Source organism: Oncorhynchus clarkii, chromosome 3, assembly GCF_045791955.1.
Source record: "Oncorhynchus clarkii lewisi isolate Uvic-CL-2024 chromosome 3, UVic_Ocla_1.0, whole genome shotgun sequence".
NCBI classification, from domain to species: Eukaryota; Metazoa; Chordata; class Actinopteri; order Salmoniformes; family Salmonidae; genus Oncorhynchus; species Oncorhynchus clarkii.
This window is the reverse complement of record NC_092149.1, coordinates 39,732,581-39,756,502: the sequence shown is the minus strand read 5'-3', so window position 1 is coordinate 39,756,502 and position 23,922 is coordinate 39,732,581. Positions and strand designations below refer to the sequence as shown.

General features: G+C 43.5%; 1 protein-coding gene across 2 annotated transcripts in view; it reads left to right on the top strand.

Moving 5' to 3' along the window:
• LOC139395222 (discoidin, CUB and LCCL domain-containing protein 1) overlaps positions 1-23,691 on the top strand; it is a 29,852-nt gene extending 6,161 nt beyond the window's left edge. The window contains exons 2-15 of one of the 2 annotated variants that reach the window (XM_071142880.1): positions 2,707-2,928; positions 3,636-3,773; positions 8,713-8,764; positions 8,931-9,003; positions 9,205-9,338; positions 9,600-9,637; positions 10,209-10,403; positions 10,716-10,828; positions 10,998-11,172; positions 11,365-11,457; positions 12,145-12,238; positions 12,667-12,707; positions 12,791-12,898; positions 22,469-23,691. In XM_071142880.1, coding sequence (XP_070998981.1) covers positions 2,707-2,928; positions 3,636-3,773; positions 8,713-8,764; positions 8,931-9,003; positions 9,205-9,338; positions 9,600-9,637; positions 10,209-10,403; positions 10,716-10,828; positions 10,998-11,172; positions 11,365-11,457; positions 12,145-12,238; positions 12,667-12,707; positions 12,791-12,898; positions 22,469-22,908 — 1,916 coding nt within the window. In that variant the 3' untranslated portion in view covers positions 22,909-23,691. Of the gene's footprint in view, positions 1-2,706; positions 2,929-3,635; positions 3,774-8,712; positions 8,765-8,930; positions 9,004-9,204; positions 9,339-9,599; positions 9,638-10,208; positions 10,404-10,715; positions 10,829-10,997; positions 11,173-11,364; positions 11,458-12,144; positions 12,239-12,666; positions 12,708-12,787; positions 12,899-22,468 lie in introns of both variants that reach the window. The other variant, XM_071142872.1, reaches the window with a different exon arrangement.
• Positions 23,692-23,922: the final 231 nt, after the last annotated feature.

The window sequence follows — 23,922 nt, the reverse complement described above, 5'->3', positions numbered from 1 at the left end:
ACTGTAAAGCAGGAGGAGCTTTGCTGGTGACACTGTCTGTGATTTATTTAGAATTCAAGGCACACTTAACCAGCATGGCTACCACAGCATTCTGCTGCGATATGCCATCTGGTTTGGGCTTAGTGGGCTTTGTTTTTCAACAGGATAATGAACCAACACACCTCCAGGCTGTGTAAGGGCTATTCTACCAATAAGGAGAGTGATGGAGTAATGCATCAGATGACCTGGCCTCCACAATCACCCAACCTCAACCAAATTTAGATGGTTTGGAATGAGTCGGACCGCAGAGTGAAGGAAAAGCAGCCAACAAGTGCTCAGCATATGTGGGAACTCCTTCAAGACTGTTGGAAAAGCATTCCAGGTGAAGCTGGTCAAGCTCATCAAGGCAAAGGGTGGCTATTTGAAGAATCTCAAATATAAAACACTTTTTTGGTTACTACATGATTCCATATGTGTTATGTCATAGTTTTGATGTCTTCACTATTATTCTACAATGTAGGAATTTGTCAAAATAAAGGAAAACCCTTGAATGAGTAGGTGTTCTAAAAACTTGTGTTATTACTTTTGGTTTTTCTGCCCCTGAAGGTGAGGGTTTTCAGAAGGATATCCATCATAATCTAAACGTTTGATTATATGTCTGAGACAGTCAGAAAGCCCAGTCTGTCAAGAGAGACCTAAAAGCAGGACGCACGTATGGGCCAGTAGCAGGAATGCCAGGGTGTAGACTATTCACTCCATGGAACAACCAACAGCTATAACGCATGAGTTAAAGCTTAGGTTGATCCCCAGCACTGAGGAGAGAGAGAGAGAGAGCCCCACTAGACAAGACCTTCATGAGACAGGCCAGGTCAAAGACAGGGTGAGAGGGGACGAGTGTAGGGGGGAAGCTCGGCCTGCCAACCCAAAAACGTCCCCAGAATACAAGGAATACTGCTCCCAAGCAGACTTGATGGTGACACAGATCCACGCTCTGTTGCCCACAGCTACAGTTTGTCACGCTGGCATTTCCAGTGAATCCTAAGGGACAGGAAATGGGGCGGTAGCAGTGAGAAGTTATGAGAGAGAGAGAGAGAGAGAGAGAGAGAGAGAGAGAGAGAGAGAGAGAGAGAGAGAGAGAGAGAGAGAGAGAGAGAGAGAGAGAGAGAGAGAGAGAGAGAGAGAGAGAGAGAGAGAGAGAGAGAGAGAGAGAGAGAGAGAGAGAGAGAGAGAGAGAGAGAGAGAGAGAGAGAGAGAGAGAGAAAGCAAGAGAGAAAGCAAGAGAGAGGAGAAAGATAGAATGTTATGTACAATGATTGGAAGAGTCTCTTAGCCGGACAGGAAAGGCTAACCAGTGTGACGTGTATGTGACGTGTGAGTGGAAAGTAACAGAGACCACCAACTCTTCACGCAAACTTAATTTTAAACCCAAGGGAGAACTGCGCTTCTTTCTGTCTACCCTGGAAGCGTGGGTGTCCTTGGTTTGACCACGGTACAACTTTAAGCCAGCCAGCCAACCCCACAGCACTTACCTCTATGACCTAATGCACTGACTCATCTGAACAGTCACATTAAGAATGTGTCTAGCTAAATATTTGAGTTCTTTCCGTTACAAAAAATAGTTAGTCATAGCCACAGAGGTAGACCATGCTATGTTGTTGTCTTAGGTCTCTCTTTATGCAGTGTTGTGTTGCCTCTCTTGTCGTGATGTGTGTTTTGTCCTATATTTGTATTTTATTTGTATTTTTAATCCAAGCCCCCATCCCCGCAGTAGGCCTTTTGCTTTGTGGTAGGCCATCATTGTGAATAAGATTTGATTCTGAACCGACTTGCCTAGTTAAATAAAGGTTAAATAAAATACAAATTAAAAATAAATAGGAACAATTTAAGAATAGGGCAATAAGAAGAGGTACGACAGAGAACTAGCAGGAAAACATTGATTAAAATGAAATAGAAACAGAGTGGAAGGATGATGAGTTTGCTCAACACTCTGTAGTATTAAGGATTAGCCCCTGTAAGGAGTGCTAAACAGAGGGTATTGTTCAATCAAACATGTTAACCCGTTAAAGAGTTATGATTGCAGTTTTGGATTCAAATGACACAAATGACACAATCAAACACACTTTCTCATTGCCTTTGAATAATAGTATTTTCCACTTAGTTTTGATTGCATAGGGCCTTCAATCTTGTTTTACTGTAAGCAGTGTCCAACAGTGTTGAGGAGGACTGCTTCAGCAGCTGGTTGTTTTAGGACATTTTGCGGTTATGATCTCAGGAGTGTAAACATCTCCTGCTCTACTGCGCACACTCAGTGCTCCCTCCCTGGAGACTCCTATTACTCACTTTGTCTGGGAAAGGAGCCCTATAATTAACAGAGCTCTAAATAGTGTCCTTACCGTATTAACATCATTAATGAAAGTCCCTGTTATGTACTGTGACTAAACAGTGGGGAACTTGGCCGTCCCCTCTGCTAACAAGCCACAGCTGCCCCGCCGTACTGCCTACACTGCTAGTCATGCATTCATTCACTTCTCACACCTACACACCATGCGGCCAAGGATTTCCTGGAAATAGCCATTATCGTACTTGTGTGGAAATTTGACATTACTGTGGATTAGGATATATCATTTGCCTGGAATTAGCCACCAAACCATTTCATATATGACAGATGTATTATGTACAAGTACAATAACTGTTATAACTGTACGTTTGGTTGTCTTCATATTTCAGGCAATGGCTGCGGGCACACTGTGATGGCCACAGAGAGTGGCACCCTGGCCTCTCAGAACTACCCGTGGACCTACCCTGTTGATTCCTGGTGTAAGTGGAGACTGCGAGTTCCGAAGGGACGTACACTGCACCTCCTCTTTGGGGACTTTGACGTGGAAAGGAGTCCGGGCTGCAGGAATGGCTCCCTCACCATCACACCCAACAACGGAGCTCCCAGCCTGGGTAAGACTCTCCAGTGCACACAGGGCCGCAGACCTGGCTGGTTATGTGCTTGTCTCTACTTTTACAAGGGATTTACTGTACATGCTATTGACAAACTATATTATAGTGACATTTTGAATTCTCACTCAAGTTCTGACCGACTGAATTAATGCTTGTCATTAAGACAAATCCACCCACTTCTGATGGACCACTTGATCTGTCTCTTCTGTTAAGTAGTTCATTCAAAACCTATCTTTGCTACTAGTAAAAGCCATGCAGTGTAGACTGCAGAGAGCACATAAACACAATGTCACTGCCAATGCATCTCTGCCGATTCTACACCACTACGGTGAATCCAGCCATACCTTGTGGGCACAAGGGTATGATGCCATTCCTAGATATTAGATGACAATTCCAGAAGCTGTAACTATTCAGTTACCCTGCTTATTATATTGTTTTTATTAGCGGATTCCACAGGGGCAACCTCATGCTGTTCTGGAGCTCACTTCATGTCATCTGTTCACACAAGCATGGATGGTCTGCAGTACTACACAAACATGACTAGGAGACCACACTAGTGTGTAAAGCCAGACTGCCCTGCCTCTAGGCCTCCAGCTTGGTCATGTTTGTGCTGATGTGTGTGTGTGTGTGTGTGTGTGTGTGTGTGTGTGTGTGTGTGTGTGGCGTATGGGTTCTTACATGCATGCCTGTCTGTCTGTCATCCACAGGCCCCCTGTGTGGACAGCTTGAAGACTCAGAGAAAAATGTGACTGTAAACAGCAATGAGGTGACAATAGTATTCTACTCTGGCCCCCATCACTCAGGCCGAGGGTTCCTGTTCTCCTACACCACAGACCAACACTCAGGTATGGCCCAATTCATCACACACTGCTCACACGTTTACTTTCTATAGCTACCTTTGTATATACAACTGTGCTACATATGGAAATGCTTCATCTAATTTAATTAATTCATCATACAATCACATTACACACAGAATGTTGATGATAATATATTATTTTCCCACATGTGCACAGTAGCTCTGCGGTGGAACTTTCTCAGTGAAAGCAATGACCCACACTGTAAAAAAAATAAAAAATAGAAAAAAATAAAGTTGATTGAACATACAATTGTCAGGCTGCAATAGGATTGTGAGTTTGCTCAACATTGCTCAGCATACTCAACATTTGGGTATATAGCTGAACCAACATACAGTGTTGCCTTCCAAGGGTTAACATGAATTTGTAATTTTACTCAACAAGCCTTTTCAAATTCACTCACTTTGAGCAGAGTTTGTTGAGTGAACAAATGTGAACACCTTAGCTCAAATTCTTGTCCATTTGAAGGCCACTCAACTCAGAAAAACGCTGATTAAGCAATTGGTTAAGTTGTATTTTTTTTTTTACAGTGGCCCTACCTCATTGATGTAAACAACAGTGCTGAAGAGCACCCACTGTGATCATAATTGTTGTTTTTCTGCTCGTCACCTACATCACTGGTAACCCCCAAAGTGCTGCTAAGCAAGTTGAAAGGCACAAACAGTCATTACTGAGGTGTCAAAGAGACTGGAAACATGCTGTAATTTCATACCCAGTTGCATTCAAGTCCAGCATTAGAGTTGATGGAGTCACAGGCATGAAGTCAGTTTAATGTATGCACACATGTTTACACATGTTTACACAATTTGTACGCCAATGTTCGTATGTGTGTTGGAGTGATGGAAACAGGAGACAAAGGGCTATGAGACAGGGGTTTAATTCTAGATACATGGAAAGTTGGATGTATACAGAGGGTGCGGGGCAACAGCAGGCCAACAGCAGAGGGGATAAGGACCTTAGAGACGGGGAAAGGGCCGATAAAACGAGGGGAAAGTTTGCGGGACTCCACCCGGAGGGGCAGATCCCGAGTAGAACGCCATACCCTCTGCCCAAGACGGTAGCGGGGAGCAGGGGTCCGGTGGTCTTGACCATGGAGGTGGTCTTGACCATGACGATGGGAAGTCCATGGATTACGGAAGACGTGCTGAAGGTCTGAGAACGCCCAGTCAGCTGCTGGAGACCATGAGAATGGAAACTTGGGAGAGGTGAGTGCAGAGAGCGGGGAAGCAAGGGTGCTGTAACCCCAGATGAAACGACGGTAGAAATTAGCAAACCCCAGGAAATATTGCAGCTGCACTCTGGATGTGGGTTGAGGCCAATCCACCACCCCTCTCACCTTGTCAGGGTCCATCTGAATATTCTCTGCAGTGATGACGTATCCTCGGAAGGATATGGTGGAGCAATGGAACTCACATTTCTCCGCCTTCACGAAAAGCTGGTTCTCCAGGAGACGCTGGATGACCTGTCGGACATTGAGGACATGCTCTTGAGCTGACCGGGAATAAATTAGGATATCCTCGAGGTAGACAAACACAAATCGGTTCAACATGTCACGGGGCACATCATTGACAAGGGCCTGGAACACTGTGGGAGCGTTGGTCAGTCCGAATGTTATCACCAGGTACTAGTAGTGCCCACAGTCTTGTTAAAGGCTGTCTTCCACTCGTCTCCTTCCCGTAACCAAACCTAATGGTAGGTGTTTGGAAGGTCCAACTTGGAGAAGATGACCACTCCCTGGAAAGTCTCGAAAGCTGAGGAGATGAGTGGTAGCGGGTAACAGTTTTTAACCATAATGTCATTAAGGCCCCGGTAGTCGATACACGGTCTTGTCCTTCTTCTCCACAAAGAAGAACTCTGCGCTGGGGGGGGGGGGGAGACAGAGGGACACATAATCCCTGCTGCGAAAGAGTCCTCATTGTACCCCTCCATCGCGTTGGTCTCCGGACACGACAGGGAATAAAGTCTCCCCCGAGGCGGTGCAGGGCCGGGGAGAAGGTCGATTGCCCAGTCGTAGGGCCAATGTGGAGGAAGAGATGTGGAGCGGCCAGAGTTGAAAACCTCCCGTAAGTCCTGGTACTCTGCGGGAATGGCGGAGAGATCCAAGGCTTTACCCAAGCCCGCAGGAAGATGTCCTGGGGCAGGCTGTGCCGACTTCAGACAATGTGCATGGCAAAATGGGCTCCAACCCATGATGGAAGACGTAGCCCAGTCGATTAGGGGATTGTTCCTCTGGAGCCATTAAAACCTCAAAACCATGGGTACATGAGGAGACTCCAGGAGCAGAAACTGCATTGCCTCACTGTGGTTGCCTGACACTCACAGGTTGATAGGAACCATATTGTGGGTGACTCTGTCAATAGAGCGCCCATCCTGCGCTCTAACGTCCATCGGGATGGAAAGGGGTTGAGCGGAGATACCCAGCTCTGACACAAGGGTAGTGTCCATAAAGGTCTCGTCAGCCCCAGAGTCAATGAGCACCCGGATGAATTTGGACTGGTCTCACCACAACAGGGTAGCATAGGGGGTTACGAGTGTACTCGTACCTACTGATGAGCCTGGTCTTTTAATGGGCAGCTAAATAAGAAGTGTCCCGTAGCTCCACAATACAGACAGCTCTTGATGTTCAGTCTATGTAAGCACTCAGCAGGAGACAATCTAGCCCTGCCCAGTTGCATGGGCTCCGGAGGAGGCTAGTCGACAGCCCTCTGTGATCTCCGAGGGAACTCGGGTGACACCGGATTCTCTTGGAAATGTAGACTTCGGGGATTTCCGCGATTCCTTGGAGTCGAGTTGGAATTTGAGGACGAGCAAGGGCGACAGGGAACAGACCCACTCTCCCTTCTACGTTCCGGATGGTCTAGGCTATGAGGGAGTCGAGATCCATGGGCAGCTCCCTGGCTGCAAGCTCATCTTTAATCACCTCGGAAAATCTGTGAAGAAACATTGGATTTGGGACAAATCATTCACTAAACCCTAAACCTCAACTCTTCTAATGAATAATGTGGAAATTGAGCAAGTCGACTGTCATGGTCAAAACATATTGATACAACGGCAGCTAAAATGAGGAGAAGTCTGTCTATAATAAAGTGCTGCTGTTCCTTCTTAATAGCACTATCAACATGGCAGGTCCTACAGGCCCTAGTTTTGTCGCACATTGCACAAATTGCAATTAGCTCAGAACAAGGCAGCACGTCTGGCCCTTGAATGTACGAGAGCTAACAGTAATAATATGCATGTTAATCTCTCCTGGCTCAAAGTGGAGGAGAGATTCACTTCATCACTACAAGTATTTGTGAGTATTTTTTGAATGCACCAAGCTGTCTGTTTGAACTACTGGCACACAGCTCGGACACCCATGCATACCCCACAAGGCATGCCACCAGAGGTCTCTTCACAGTCCAGAACAGACTATGGGAGGCGTACAGTACTACATAGAGCCATGACTACATGGAACTCTATTCCACATCAAATAACTCATGCAAGCAGTAAACATATATTTTTTTTTTTAACAAATAAAAATACAACTTATGGAATAGCGAGGACTGTGAAGTGACACAAACACAGACACAGACACATGCATACAGAGACATGATACCATACAACTATACACACATGTACACATGGATTTTGTGTTGTAGATATATGGTAGTAGAGTAGTGGCCTGAGGGCACAGACTTAATGTGTTGTTAAATCTGTTGTGAATGTATTGTAATGTTTTTAAAATTGTAGAACTACCTTAATTTTGCAGGACCCCAGGAAGAGTCGCTGCTGTATTGTATTGTTAACAAATTACAAGAAAATCATATCAAATGTGAACTGAATATTGCATTTTGAAAAGCAGATACAATACTTAGATTGAATATGTGTCCAAACTAAATGAGTGATTTGGTGCAGTAAACAAGTGACTTTGTGAATGTGTCTGTTGTAATCAGTCAACTGAACATGTGCTTAGAGTTTTGAAACATGAGCCTTTTTGATTATCTGTTTTGAATTTTGTGCTTCAAATTGTAAAAATGTACCACATACTTGTGAAAATCATTCCCAAAAGAAGGAGATGTTTTGACTTGACATTGTTGCCTCATTGATAGTAGAATTAGTGTCACGAATCCCTCTGGAACTTTCATTTGCGCACACCTGGCCCCTATTCTCACTGATTGTATTTGTATATATGTGCCCTTTGTTCACCATGGTGCTGTCGATTATTGTTACTATGTCTGTTAGTGCGTGGGAGTACCTGTGCTGTGTGTTTTGGGCTTTCGTGCCCTTGTGGATTGCGCAGATGATTGCGGGTCTCATCATTGTGCGCTAGTTATTTATTCAAGGTACTCCTCGCTCTTTTTGCGGGGTTTCAGCCCTGTGTTTTTGTGACGTGTTTGTTTGGTCTTCGTCACCGTGCCTTTACACTGCACGCCGTAATTTGGGGCTTAATTTAAAAAATGATTACGCATTCCTGCGCCTGTCTCCCGACTCATTTATACCAGTGTGACAATTAGCGATGTGTGCATTGATATTTTTTGGGGTCATAAAATGACCTTTAACCCAATTTACAGCCACAAATAGTGTGCGTTTAAAGATTTTTGTTTCTCCAATTTGTGCTAAAGTGGTTTGCATATCCCTGTTTCCTGTTATTTACTCAGTTGTTTATGAAATGCAGCTATGTCTGGAGCCAGTGCCACAAAATTGCACTCTGTCACGTTAACACAGAAGACAAAATACTTAGTCACATCTACAGTAACAATCACAAGTCCACTGTACGTGCGTGTGTATAGTGTATGTGCGTCTGTATATGTGCATGTATGTGTGTGCCTGTCTGTTTGTGTTTACTCACCCGTCTATTGCGAAGTTCCTTAGAATTATCCTGAGAGTGGACAGATGTTTTTTGTTTTGTTTGTTTACAAACCCATATTCTATTTGATTTCAATACCAGGTCTCATTTCGTGTCGACAGAGAGGAACACATTTTATCTCTCAGCAGTTTAGGTAAGTGGACAACTCTGGCTATTTCAGTAGTCACTTCTCAGTGTTGTTTTTGCTGTGAACTACATTTTGTCTTTACAGGCTCGTTGAGGAATTTATTTACATATGGCTATAGAGAAACTGTGTGTGAAATGGTGGACCTCTGTGACACGTGACTCCTCTTCTCCAGTGTGTACTGTCCTGCTGGGTGTAAGGACGTGACGGGGGACATATGTGGTCACTCTGAGCAGGGTTACAGAGATGTGAGTATACTGCCTCAGCTCCAGTTTCACTTCCTCATCAACTCAGCCTTGTGATAATGACATCGGTTGTACTGGGCCACACGAGGAAGGCTAAACAGTGGAGAGCTGCAATAGTTTATTGAAACTATTTGTTATCTTTCTCTTATTCTCTCTCTCAATCTCTCTCACAAACACACACACACATTCCCCCACCCCACTCAGACGTCAGTCTTGTGCAAAGCTGCGATCCATGCCGGGGTGGTGTCAGACAACCTAGGAGGACGGATCACTGTGACCCGTGGGAGGAGCCTCACGCTTTATGAGTCCAGCTTTGCCAACGGCATTCTGTCCAAGATGTATGTTTCTATCCACATCATATTGGTTTGGGAGAAAGGGATGCGTATTCATTATTCATGATGACACACTGTGTTAATATTTGCTGTATTCAGAAAGGTAACATTTCATATAATCTGTTTCATGTAATGTAATCTAATCAGCACTCCAGGACCTCTGTAGGTGTTATTGGGTAGCTGAAATGTGGGCCACTTACTGTATATGGATCCGCTCTTGCTTGTGGTATGCAGGGATGCCATTCATGAACATTGTTGTTTTGACAGGGGATCACTGTCTGAAAAGAAGCTGGTCTTCACCAAAGGTAAGCGGAACCAGGAGATATAATGCCAGACTAAATTAGCTGTTCAAGTCATTATTGCAAGTTATCTTCCTCTGCAGGGCCGGTTCCAGTTATAAGCGACATAAGCGGTCGCTTAGGGCCACCAGGTGCAATTTTGAAATGTGGTTGTGCATCTGCAGTTTTTATTTTGTTTTATCAGTCAGTCACTCAATTAGCCATGTCAACTAACAATTTTTTCATTTGGCAGTAAGTCTAGCCAGCTAACTAAACTTGTAGTAATCATGTCCGAAATCCGACCGGACACGCACCATTGATTTTGTTAGTCATTCTCACTCAGATATCATATTAACATGGAATAAGTCATAAAAATAATTGCAGGAATGTGCTTTAAAACTGTAAAAAGAAAATCTCCCTCCCTTAGTAAAATGTGTAGAATTGCAGGAAATGAACTTTAAAACATACATTTTTCTCTCCACTGTCAAAAGGGATGCTAGTAAAATGTTTTTCCGCAAGATGCTTAGGGCCCCGAAAAAGCTAGAGCTGGCCCTGTTCCTGTCACTTCAACTCTTTTCTTGCCTCTCCTCTCCAACAGAGTGTAATGATGAACTGACTGTGTCTGGTTTCAATGCATCTTCCATCTGGAGAGAAGTGAACAGACTGGGGCAGCTTGTATTATGGTCCCCTAAGAACATGGATGCAGAGGGACAGTTACTACCCTGGGCATCGGACGGTAGTGACCGGGAGCCCTGGCTGGAGCTAGAGCTTACAGACAAGAGCAGTGTCACAGGTCAGTGAAAGTTTGAGGTGATGTTCTTCTCCCCTCATGGCCAAAATAGGAGTCTAATTTACTACATCCACTATAATTAGCATTGAGTTGTTATTAAAATGAAAATATGAAGATAGAAACCGCTGTTTTTTTCATTGAACTCAAAATACTATTTTGCTGATTTCAAAACTCTATTCATTGGATGAAAAAAAATTCCAGTTCCAGCTGTGATGTTGATAGGCTAACTTCTAGTTAGATTTGCCAAACAATCCGTGTGTAGCCTATTATGAATGTGGTCTGGAGTGTTGAAAAAGACACGCTGTGTTTTCCCAGGAATAATAACAAGGGGATCGGCTGACTTCTACATCGAATCTTACGTTCTCCTTTTTAGCAAAGACCGCCACAACTGGAAAGTCTACAAAGCTGCTCTCAGCAGAGAGAAAAAGGTACGCTGCCTGCAATGTTTTCTTCAACATTTACTGATCAATTTCCTATCTGTGCTAAGATTTCCTAGCTGCGCTGAGCAAACAGAGACTGGGAGGCCGTAGAACAGGGAAGTGCTGTTAGTCATCTAAGAGAACTAGCTTAGTTAATGTCACTCTTCTTGGCCTGTAGGTGTTTGAAGCCCACTCTGATGGTCATCTGAGGGTTCTCAATAGCCTGTTTCCTCCGGTGGTAGTCCGGTACCTCCGGCTGCAGCCCCAGAGCTGGCAAGGTAGGGCCTCGGCACACGTCCAGGTCCTGGGCTGTCCTCTCCCCAAGATCCACCCCAGGCCTCGCTCCGCTGGGGGTAAGGCTCAACCATACATTCCAGATAAAAAGAGTCTAGAAGATGTGAATACTACATGCTCTTAGCAGCTGTGCCACTAGAATAAACTCTCCATTATATTGTATGGTAAATTGCAATTGTGGCATCAGCAAGAGCGAATGTAGCTTGTATGCTGGATGCCATTCATATCATATCCTCCAACTCTCTCTATAGGATCTCCATCCTTAAAAGTTGATGTTAGCACAACACCTCATCTCAATCCAGTCCCCACAGAGGGCCCTGTTATCATAAAGGACTCAAGCCTGAGTATGTACCTAATGTGTTCAAACCCCTAAAAGTCTAATCCTTTCAGGGACCATTTTTCTATTTGAGTTTGAATTTTAGGAGATTAGGTATAAAAAATATAAATGTGATTATTTGATTAAACATTTAATTTGGCCCTGCTGCTATGAGCCCATAAAAACGCATTGAATAACGTATTCATACATGGCAAAACAGAGGCAATTCAAGGCAATATACAGATCAGTAGTACCGACTTCCGACGAGTCTCGTGAAGCTTGTGGGGGCCGTAGAGCAAAATGGAGAACACCATCGTAAGTCATCTTTCCTAGCCTAAACAGATGGATTTTGATAGGGATTTTTGTGTTGTGGCAATTAGATTTACACACGGATGCAGGCATTGACTCTAGGGTTTTTTAAAGTACTTTATGTTTTTCAATTTGAACTGCAGCAGTTTGAGGAATTTAAATTGTACTTGATTGATCGGAATAAGCCTTGGGGCCACCATGCCTTTTATAACAGCTGTAAAAATGGTTGTACGACAGTATCGATTTTGAAGTTAGATTGCTTATTTGCTTGACACTGGACTTCCTTCACATTGATATAAAGCACATAGCTAAATGATAGTTTAAAGCTGGCCTTTCTTCAGCAGTGATTGTTTGTTGTGCTGACCCTTCAGCCTAGCATGCTAATGACTCCTCCTGTGCCCTGCAGGCTCCAATCAGCCAGTGATAGTTGCGGTGGGCGTGGTTCTCGGACTGATCCTGTGTGTCAGTTGTCTGTTGGCTGGAGTCTGGTGGAATAGAAGGTATTGTAACACTATACCAAATGTAGTTAGCAGTCCAACACCCACTCACTGGCTATCCTCCCAATGCTTGATATTTGAATCAGTTTCAATCGGATCAAGTGTTAACCGGCAATAGCTCAATAGCTGTCGGAGGTGTAACTGCGTTAGAGCTGTCAAAGCGGTGAGCGGCTGCTAGTGTGGTCATTGTTACGAAGCCACACCCATCCGACTCGTGTTAAATTCACCTCAGACACCGCTGCCATCTCCGACACTGCTATGCGGATGTCGGCTAGACCAGATCTGAGAATCTGGTCCTTAGCTGCCAACAAACGCCCAGATAACACAAGTGTCCACATACTTTCCAGTGTTATTCTGACACATTTTGGCAATGTTATGATAAATCATTATGGTGTAGTTCGATTTAATTTGATTTGTCTTGTCTTTTTTAGGAAAAAAGCTGCACATATGAAAAAGTTTTCCTTACCCAAAGGTATTCTTGCGCATTGCTCACTGTTGTTTTACCCTTACTACTCTTCCAGGACCTCTCTGAAAGTGTTTTTGTCTGTCCAGCAGCCTCTCAGAGTTTCCAGGAGAAGAGCCTCCCCTGCTCTGACTCTGAGCTTATCTCCTACCCTCTAGAGCGGAGTGTCCATGATGCTTTACCCAACCCTCCTCTCAATGGTAAGAATGTACAAACAACCCAGCCTTTTCAAATGAGCATGCCAGTGAGGCTGGGTATATACCCTTAAGCTTTTCTTCATGATATGTCTTACTCTGACCTTTCCTCTATCAGCTGCATGCCTGACCCTGAATTAGTTCTAGAATTGTTCTATTTTATCTCTCTGGCAGACAAACATTCTTCCTTTAAATGCCTTAGAGTAAAAAGTAGAACAAATCCTTGGTTCTCTATAGAACTTTCTGATCTTGCTATGATGATAAATCCAGGGGCCAAGGCTAGAAAAACTGACTGTAGCTGATAGGTATAGTTTCAAGGCAATTCCTCAATCAAGAAAGAGAAATTACCTAGATTTCAAAGTTTTATCTCAGACCTTGTTGGTGATTTGTAAACATTTTGGAAAACAGTTAATGGACTGAAGCGTGGAAATTCCTCTCTTTCCCTGCCGAAGCAAGTTGTGTCAGACTCTGGCATCATTACTGAGAAAAATGAGACAAGTGATGCTTTCAATCGGCATTTTATCTCGGCAGGCTTTTTATTTGAACAAAATGGTGGTTTAATTGATCCTGGTCAGCCAGTTGACTGCCTAACCTTCTCCCAGCCTCTAGTTGGAATGAATGGATGTTCCGTCAACTTCTAGTGAATCTTCAATCGGCCTTTACTGTCCTGCAGAAAGCCTTTGTTGAACTGAAATTGGAACTTAATGCCGGTAAAACCAAGTATATGTTATTTTCCAAATCAAGTAAAAATGTATCTGATGCATAAGTACTTTGGATGGTGCCCTCGTTGCTGGTATCCTCATTTATAAATATCTGGATTGACGAAAAGGTGTCCTTCAAAAAGGATGTTGATGAATTAGTTAAGAAATTAAGAATTAAATTAGGTTTCTTCTATAGGAGCAGGTCCTTTCGTTAAAAACAGTTGAAGTCGGAAGTTTACATACACCTTAGCCAACTGCAGTGAGGAGAAAAAGTATTTGATCCCCTGCTGATTTTGTACGATTGCCCACTGACATAGAAATGATCAGTCTATAATTTTAATGGTAGGTTTATTTGAACAGTGAGAGACAGAATAACAACAAAAATCCATAAAAACGCATGTCAAAAATGTTATGTATTGATTTGCATTTTAATGAGGGAAATAAGTATTTGACCCCTCTGCAAAACATGTCTTAGTCCTTGGTGGCAAAACCCTTGTTGGCAATCACAGAGGTCAGACATTTCTTGTAGTTGGCCACCAGGTTTGCACACATCTCAGGAGGGATTTTGTCCCACTCCTCTTTGCAGATCTTCTCCAAGTCATTAAGGTTTCGAGGCTGACATTTGGCAACTCGAACCTTCAGCTCCCTCCACAGATTTTCTATGGGATTAAGGTCTGGAGACTGGCTAGGCCACTCCAGGAACTCAATGTGCTTCTTCTTGATCCACTCCTTTGTTGCCTTGGCCGTGTGTTTTGGGTCATTGTCATGCTGGAATACCCATCCACGACCCATTTTCAATGCCCTGGCTGAGGGAAGGAGGTTCTCACCCAAGATTTGACGATACATGGCCCCGTCCATCGTCCCTTTGATGCGGTGAAGTTGTCCTGTCCCCTTAGCAGAAAAACACCTCCAAAGCATAATGTTTCCACCTCCATGTTTGACGGTGGGGATGGTGTTCTTGGGGTCATAGGCAGCATTCCTCCTCCTCCAAACACGGCGAGTTGAGTTGATGCCAAAGAGCTCCATTTTGGTCTCATCTGACCACAACACTTTCACCCAGTTGCCCTCTGAATCATTCAATGTTCATTGGAAAACTTCAGATGGGCATATATATGAGCTTTATTGAGCAGGGGAACCTTGCGGGCACTGTAGGATTTCAGTCCTTCACTGCATAGTGTGTTACCAATTGTTTTCTTGGTGACTATGGTCCCAGCTGCCTTGAGATCATTGACAAGATCCTCCCGTGTAGTTCTGGGCTGATTCCTCACCGTTCTCATGATCATTGCAACTCCACGAGGTGAGATCTTGCATGGAGCCCCAGGCCGAGGGAGATTGACAGTTATTTTATGTTTCTTCCATTTGAGAATAATCGCACCAACTGTTGTCACCTTCTCACCAAGCTGCTTGGCGATGGTCTTGTACTCAATTCCAGCCTTGTGTAGGTCTACAATCTTGTCCCTGACATCCTTGGAGAGCTCTTTGGTTTTGGCCATGGTGGAGAGTTTGGAATCTGATTGCTTCTGTGGACAGGTGTCTTTTATACAAGTAACAAACTGAGATTAGGAGCACTCCGTTCAAGAGTGGGCTCCTAATCTCAGCTCTTTACCTGTATAAAAGACACCTGGGAGCTAGAATTCTTTCTGATTGAGAAGGGGTCAAATACTTATTTCCCTCATTAAAATGCTAATTAATTTATAACATTTTTGACATGCGTTTTTATGGATTTTTTTGTTTTTGTTCTGTCTCTCACTGTTCAAATAAACCTACCATTAAAATGAGACTGATCATTTCTTTGTCAGTGGGCAAACGTACAAAATCAGCAGGGGATCAAATACGTACTTTTGTCCCTCACTGTACATTTAAATTAAGTTATTCACAATTAATCCTGGTAAGAAATACCCTTTTTTAGGTGAGTTAGGATCACCACTTTATTTTAAGAATGTGAAATGTCAGAATAATAGTAGAGAGAATGACTAATTTCAGTTTTAATTCCTTTCATCACATTCCCAGTGGGTCAGAAGTTTACATACACTCAATTAGTATTTGGTAGCATTGCCTTTAAATTGTTTAACTTGGGTCAAATGTTTTGGGTAGCCTTCCACAAGCTTCCCACAAAGTTGGGTGAATTTTGGCCCATTCCTCCTGACAGAGCTGGTGTAACTGAGTCAGGTTTGTGGGCCTCCTTGCTCGCACACGCTTTTTCAGTTCTGCCCACAAATATTCTATAGGATTGAGGTCAGGACTTTGTGATGGCCACTCCAATACCTTGACTTTGTTGTCCTTAAGCCATTTTGCCACAACTTTGGAAGTATGCTTGGGGTCATTGTCCATTTGGAAGACCCATTTACGACCAAGCTTTAACTGATGTCTTGAGATGTTGCTTCAATATATTCACATAATTTTCCATTCTCATGATGACATCTATTTTGTGAAGTGCACCAGTCCCTCCTGCATAAAGAACCCCCACAACATGATGCTGCCACCCCCGTCCTTCACGTTTGGGATGGTGTTCTTCGGCTTGCAAGTCTCCCCCTTTTTCCTCGATGGTCATTATGGTCAAACAGTCCTTTTTTGGTTTCAATCTTTGTCCCCATGTGTAGTTGCAAACCATAGTCTGGCTTTTTTATGGCGGTTTTGGAGCAGTGGCTTCTTCCTTGCTGAGCGGTCTTTCAGTTTATGTCAATATAGGACTCGTTTTACTCTGGATATAGAAACTTTTGTAACTGTTTCCTCCAGCATCTTCACAAGGTCCTTTGCTGTTGTTCTGGGATTGATTTGCACTTTTTGCACCAAAGTACGTTCATCTCTAGGAGACAGAACGCGTCTCCTTCCTGAGCGGTATGACGGCTGCATGGTCCCATGGTGTTTAGACTTGCATACTATTGTTTGTACAGAAACGTGGTACCTTCAGGCATTTGAAAATTGTTCCCAAGGATGAACCAGACTTGTGGAGGTCCAGCATTTTTTTTTCTGAGGTCTTGGCTGATTTCTTTTGATTTTCCCATGATGTCAAGCAAAACGGCACTGAGTTTGAAGATAGACCTTGAAAGACATCCACAGGTACACCTCCAATTGACTCAAATGATGTCAATTAGCCTATCAGAAGCTTCTAAAGCCATGACATCATTTTCTGGAATTTTCCAAGCTTTAAAGGCACAGTCAACTTAGTGTATGTAAACTTCTGACCCACTGGAATTGTGATACAGTGATCTATAAGTGAAATAATCTGTCTGTAAACAATTGTTGGAAAAATTACTTGTATCATGTACAAAGTAGATGTCCTAATCGACTTGCCAAAACTATAGTTTGTTAGCAAGAAATCTGTGGAGTGGTTGAAAAATGAGTTTTAATGACTCCAACCTAAGTGTATGTAAACTTCCGACTTCAACTGTAGCAGAAAACAAATAATTCAGTCAACATTCATTCTGGTTATTGACTATGGCAGTTGCCATTGTATTGCAGCCTTTGGATGCAGTTTATCATAGCACATTGTGATTTATTCCGGGCAATAGGTTCAGTACACAAAATCTTGTATCACAATCTTTTTCTCTATATGTCTTGCATAAATGTCCGCCATACCTTAACCCGTTATAGACCTTCAGATCTATGTTACCAGACCCAGACTCGGATGGCCAACCCTGGAGATTCCTTCATTCTCCACCGAGTTAGATATATCTGCTTTTAGTTTTTTGCGTGTGGAATGATCTTCAAAAGCCCTTAAATTTTAGAGGGCCTTTTTACTGAAGAATGTTTTTGATGCATGTGATTGTGTTTTGCTTTTCGTGTTTTGTGTTTGCTTTTAATGTATTGTGTAATTGATGTGTATATAGATATGTATAGTGTAATGGTTGTTTATTGATGTGTTCGTTGAAGGCTCATCTGCGAAAGTGAGTGGTCTCAGCATGACTCCCTGCTTAAATAAAGGTTAAGTCAAATAAAAAATAGAAAGGACATGCAGTTGTCAGATATAGTTTGCTATTTGCCAGATGTATTAACAGTAAACCAAGAGCCAGAGACATAGCAGTCATAATCCTGAAATGAGAGAGGCATGTCAAGACTAGCCTGGTTCCATGTCTGTTTGTACTGTTTTGCCAACTCCTAGGCTATACAACACAAACAGATCCAGAACCAGGCTAGCCTGCCAGGGCAACAGGCTAGGATTACACATGCCCATCTCCCCCCACTTACTATTGCTAGGCCAATGAATATTCACGTGGATTCATCTCATTGCAGTTCTGGACTGTTTCAATATTACTCAACAATTTTCCCACTCACATCAAGGGATACTTGATCTTGTCTGCTATGTTAGCCTCAACCTAACTCATATTAACCCTTCTCAATTCCCAACGTTTGACCACAATATTCTTAATTTCTCTCTTCTCTCATACACACCCCACAACATTGACAAAAGCCTCCTCTCCTTCCGCAACATCAAAGCTGTTAACCCCCTCCAACTCTTTGTTTTTCTATGTTTGAGTTTCAACTGTTAGGGAAGAGAAGACAACGCTTCAACTAGCCAGACTCAATCTCACAGGCACAAATATGACTGGAGGTGCCCTACCATATAACATTTTTGTCTAATTTGTGATATTTGGTTAAAAGACTTGGGTCACAAGAAATTAAATGTAACAATATACCACATTAGTTTTTACTAGTAATACATTTATTGTTTTAGAAACAATGCAAAGCATGCTCATCTGTTTTTTTGTGTTTTGTTGGTGTAATTTTAGCAACAACAAAAAAATATTTTGGCTGGTAAAAAATCTGATTGGCTGATATATTTTTTTTATCTACCTGCCACAGTGGCTGGTGGACCAAAAAGTGAATATTATACCCTGATTCCCTTCCTTGCCAAGACTCTGGAATGGACTTCTGCCTCCCAATTCCAAACCCACCTGCTAATCGAGCCCTTCCAGTCTGGTTTCCCTCACCGCCGCAGTACTGAAACTGCACTCAAAGTTATCAATGACCTCCTCACCTCTGCTGATGCTGGTGACCTCAACATCCTGATTATTCTCAATCTAAGTGCCGCTTTTGACAGTGAGCCATCAGATCCTCCTCACCAGGCTTCAGGGTCTGGGTGTTGAGGGCACCGCAGTCATGGCTACAATCATTACTCACAAACCAGACCCTCAATGGCCACAACTCAGACTCAGCTGAAGTTACACAGGGTGTCCTCCAGGGCTCTGTGCTGGGCCCCTTACTCTTCATTATCTACATCCTCCACCTTGGTCAGATCCTCCGTCACTTCAACCTTGACTTCCACTGCTATGCCGACGCCACCCAGATCTACCTCGGCACCAAATCCTTCCACAACCAGCCTCTGGCCCACATTGAATCCTGCCTCTGCAATAAAAACATGGATGCAACAAAACTTCCTCAAGTTCAACAGTGATAAAACGGAACTCCTCTTGATAGGCACCAAATCCACCCTCACCAAAGCTGGCAACTCCACTACTGACTTCATCCTGGACTCCACCCTCTTCCCCCTGCAACATTGCCAAAGTCAAGTCCTCCCTCTCCCTTCCTGCCACTGAAACCCTCATACATGCATTAATCTCCTCCCATCTTGACTATTGCAACTCACTACTCTCCGGCTTTAACTCAAGCTCCCTCCTTAAGCTCCAAATTGTTCAAAACGCTGCAGCCCTTCTCACCCACACTAAGTTCTGGCAGCACATCACCCCTGTCCTCCATCAGCTTCACTGACTCCCTGTCTCCCAACACACTGATTACAAGACCCTCCTTCTGACCTACAAAGCCCTCCACCACCACCTTGCCCCCCCCCCCCCCCCCCCTTACCTCTCAGACCTTCTCACCTGTCAGATTAAGATTTAGATCACTTTATTGATCAATTGCACGCAAGGTCCAACCAAAATTTTACTTCCGCTTTTAACCCAACCCCTCCGAAAGACACATAAACAGGTTTTAGAGAAGTACAGGGGGCTGCTACACTGGGTGCCCGGTGAGCTGTCGTTGTGGGGGGTAAGTGCCTTGCTCAAGGGCACAACGGCAGGCAATGCCCTCTAGGATTCGAATTGGCAACGCTCCGGTTGCTGGCTCGCTTCTAACCGCTAGGCTACCTGCCGCACCAACCTACATGCTCACTCCGTTCCACCACAGCAGGCCACCTTGACATCCCCAGGTCCAAGCTCCAGAGCTTTGGTGACAGGGCCTTCCCCAGGGCTGCTCCTAGGCTCTGGAACTCCCTCCCTCCAGCCATCTGTGACTCTGAGTCCATCACCATCTTTCAGTCCAACCTCATCCAAAGTACTCTCGCTCTCTCTCGCTCTCACACACACACACATCCTGAATTGGCTGGCCAGTTTGCAGAGCTCAGACCAGGCTTGACAAGCAAACAGCTTTCTCCATGGGCTGCCCATTCTTCCCCTTCACTTAGTCCGTCTCCCAATTGCAGTATAAACATTCCTTTCTTTGGTCAGCGGAGCCCGCTCTGAAAGAGACCCTTTAATTGGAGCTGGATAAAAGGCATTCATGCCAGGGAAGCACAGCCTCCTCCTCCCTCCCACAGATGAAGGGGCACTACACTGAGAAGGCCAGTGATAAACAGAACAGAGGGTCAGTCGCTAAGACAATTATAGGCATCTCTAATTAAAATAGCTCCCCCTCAGAGGTTGGGTGAGGGATAGGGTCTGAGGCCTCCCCTGTCAGCCCTCATCCCTGTCCCTAGAGATCGGCCATTGTTTTTGGCCACAGAGCTCTTGTAGGGGCTCAACAATGCCCATGATATGAGCCCTACTGAGTATGAGGGAGGCACTTTCAAGACATGGCTGGAGGGAGTACAGAGCAACACTTTAATTTGAATGTATTTTTATGAGCCCTACTGTCATGACAACACACCCCCAGTACTGTGAAAAACATTTAATCTAGGCAAGTCAGTTAAGAACAAATTCTTATTTACAATGACGGCCCTCACCAGTCAAACCCGGACTTCGCTGGGCCAATTGTGCGCCACCCTATGGGACTCCCAATCACGGCCGGTTGTGATACAGCCTGGATTCGAACCAGGGTGTCTGTAGAGACACCTCTAGCACTGAGATGCAGTGCCTTAGACCACAGCAACACTCGGGAGCCCAAACCCCTGCTTGTACAGTACTGGGGTATGTTGTCATGACAAGTCCTTAACCCCTGTTACCCTTTCTGAAATTAAGGATGTTACATTTAAACTGTACTTCAGCTACAGTGGCAAGAAAAATGATGTGGACCCTTTGGAATTACCTGGATTTCTGCATAAATTGGTCATAGAATTTGATCTGACCTTCATCCAAGTCACAACAATAGACAAACACAGTGTGCTTCAACTAATAACACACATTAATGTATTTTTCTTGTCTATATTGAATACATCATTTAAAAATTCACAGTGTAGGTTGGAAAAGGTATGTGAACCCCTAGGCTTATGACTTCTCCAAACACTAATTAGAGTCAGGAGTCAACTAACCTGGAGTCCAGTCAATGAGACGAGATTGGAAATGTTGGTTAGAGTTGCCCTGCCCTATATAAAACACTCACAGAATGTGAGTTTGCTATTCACAAAAGCATTGCCTGATGCATTGCCTGATGCCTCGAACAAAAGACATATCAGAAGACCTAAGATTAAGAATTGTTGAATTGCATAAAGCTGGAAAGGGTTACAAAAGTATATCTAAAAGCCTTGATGTTCATCAGTCCACAGTAAGCCAAATGGTCTATAAATGGAGAAAGTTCAGCACTGTTGCTACTCTCCCTAGGAGTGGCCGTCCTGCAAAGATGACTGCAAAAACACAGAGCAGAATGCTCAATGAGGTTAAGAAGAATCCTTGAGTGTCTGTTTAAGACTTAAAGAATTCTCTGGAAACTGCTAACATCTCTGTTGACGAGTCTACGATACGTAAAACACTAAACAAGAATGGTGTTCATGGGAGGACACCACAGAAGAAGCCACTGCTGTCCAAAAAAACCCATTGCTGCACGTCTGAAGTTCGGAAAAGAGCACCTGGATGTTCCACAGCGCTACTGGCAAAATATTCTGTGGAGAGATTAAACTAATGTTGAGTTGTTTGAAAGGAACAAACAACACTATGTGGGAAGAAAAAAAGGCACAACACACCAACATCAAAACCTTATCCCAACTGTAAATTATGGTGGCGGGAGCATAGTGGTTTGGGTCTGCTTTGCTGCCTCAGGGCCTGGACAGCTTGCTATCATCGACGGAAAAATGAATTCCCAAGTTTATCAAGACTTTTTGCAGGAAATTGTAAGGCTATCAACAGAAGTTGGGTGATGCAACAGGACAACAACCCAAACAACCCAAAAGACAGAAGTAAATCAGCAACAGAATGGCTTGAACAGAAGAAAATACGCCTTCTGGAGTGGCCCAGTCAGTCCTGAACTCAACCCGATTTGAGATGCTGTGGCATGACCTCAGGAGAGCGGTTCACACCAGATATCCCAAGAATATTGCTGAATTGAAACAGTTTTGTTAAGAGGAATGGTCCAAAATTCCTCCTGACTGTTGCGGAACAGACCTGCACAACTACAGAAAACGTTTGGTTGAGGTTATTGCTGCCAAAGGAGGGTCAACCAGTTATTAAATCCAAGGGTTCACATACCTTTTCCACCCTGCACTGTGAATGTTTACACAGTGTGTTCAAAAAATACATGAAAACTTAGAATTGTTTGAGTTATTAGTTTAAGCAGACTGTGTTTGTCTATTGTTGTGACTGATCAAATTGTATGACCAATTTAAGCAGAAATCCAGGTAATTCCAAAGGGTTCATATCATTTTTCTTGCCACTGTATGGGTTTCTGGTGCTTCACATACTACTTCTAGTTCTATGACACATTCATGTTTGTTGTGTTTCTGCTTGCCCAGACTATGCAGAGCCAGATGTGATGGCTTGGGGGCAGAAGCTTGGCTCCACCTTCCGGCCCACAGTGGAGGAGGGCTACACCGTCCCCTTCACTTTCAACCACTATGATACCCCTGGAAAGCTCCTAGAGCACACTGAGCCCCTGCCCCTGGAGCCCGAGTATGCCACCCCATTCAGTGACCAGCCCCCAGATCCCAATCTGGCAACTCCACAGGGGACACTACACAACAACAAACATGTACTGCCTATGGTTTCTACAGGGACAAGGACCACAATAACCCAAGCCCAGTATGACTGCCCCTCTCACAGAAAGTTGCCCAATGGCTATTGCACTACGTCTCTCCATGCCAATGTCCCACGCCCAGCCAGTGTGGTCTACACTGAGCCTGAGCCCCTGTTGTCTGACTCCCTGCTACAGCACCCATATGAGGAGCCTTTCTGAATACAGCAAGCTCAACCACTATTGCTGAAGTGTTACATATTGCACGCTATAAATGTAAAGGTAATTTACGATTGCGCCGATACATGCAGCATTTACTGTGAATGCAGTCTCCGCTAACACAGGAACATTGTCTTTCAATTTAATTCACACTGTAACCCTGAATTTCAGCAATAAGGATTGAATAGAGCCCAACCTGGTACACACAGCCTTATTCTTTTCATTGTCTGTGTGTACCAGTTTGCACTTGGTGGCACCATTGGCTGCTCTCTGCTTGGCACTCCCACCCCTTGGGCCACCGTAATGGGCAAAGCAGGGACCATTCATGACCAGTACCATCCAAAGTTGATGACCTGTTATTTACAAGAAAATGTGTCTAATGGCATATATTGATTCCAATTAACTAATATATTCCGTGAATAAAACGGCACAAAAAGTCAAATATAAATTACAAATCAAAGTTTAACATACTTGAAAGCTGAAATGCTCATTGAAGTGTTAGTTTAAATCATTCTTACAGTAGCTGTACAAAAAAGAGCATGTCTTGGAAACAGCAATATGACTATCTGATTACAGTGTATTATCTTGTATCAAGTTGTGACACCATTTCTCTCATCTGTTTAGATAATGCTTACTATTTTTGTTTTTTTACTGTGATATTTTTAAAATAATTTTCAGGAGAACTTCATGTTCACAGAGTGAACTGAATGACACTGAAAAGTGACTATTTTTGTACTGGAAAAATAAATACAGTGACGAATATAGTTATTTCTATTATATTATTATTATATTATATATATTATATTATATATTATATATATTATTATATATATTATATATATTATTATATATATTATTACACTATTTCCTGGGCCTCAAATGTTTGTGTACAGAGATAAAAGTGTGTGTTGCGGTTGAATAAAAAATTACACAAACGTGCTTTGTTGACATCTTGTGGTAAAGAAAATGATGTGTGAAGAAATCATTTTTATTTAGTATTAATTTATTTTATGCCCA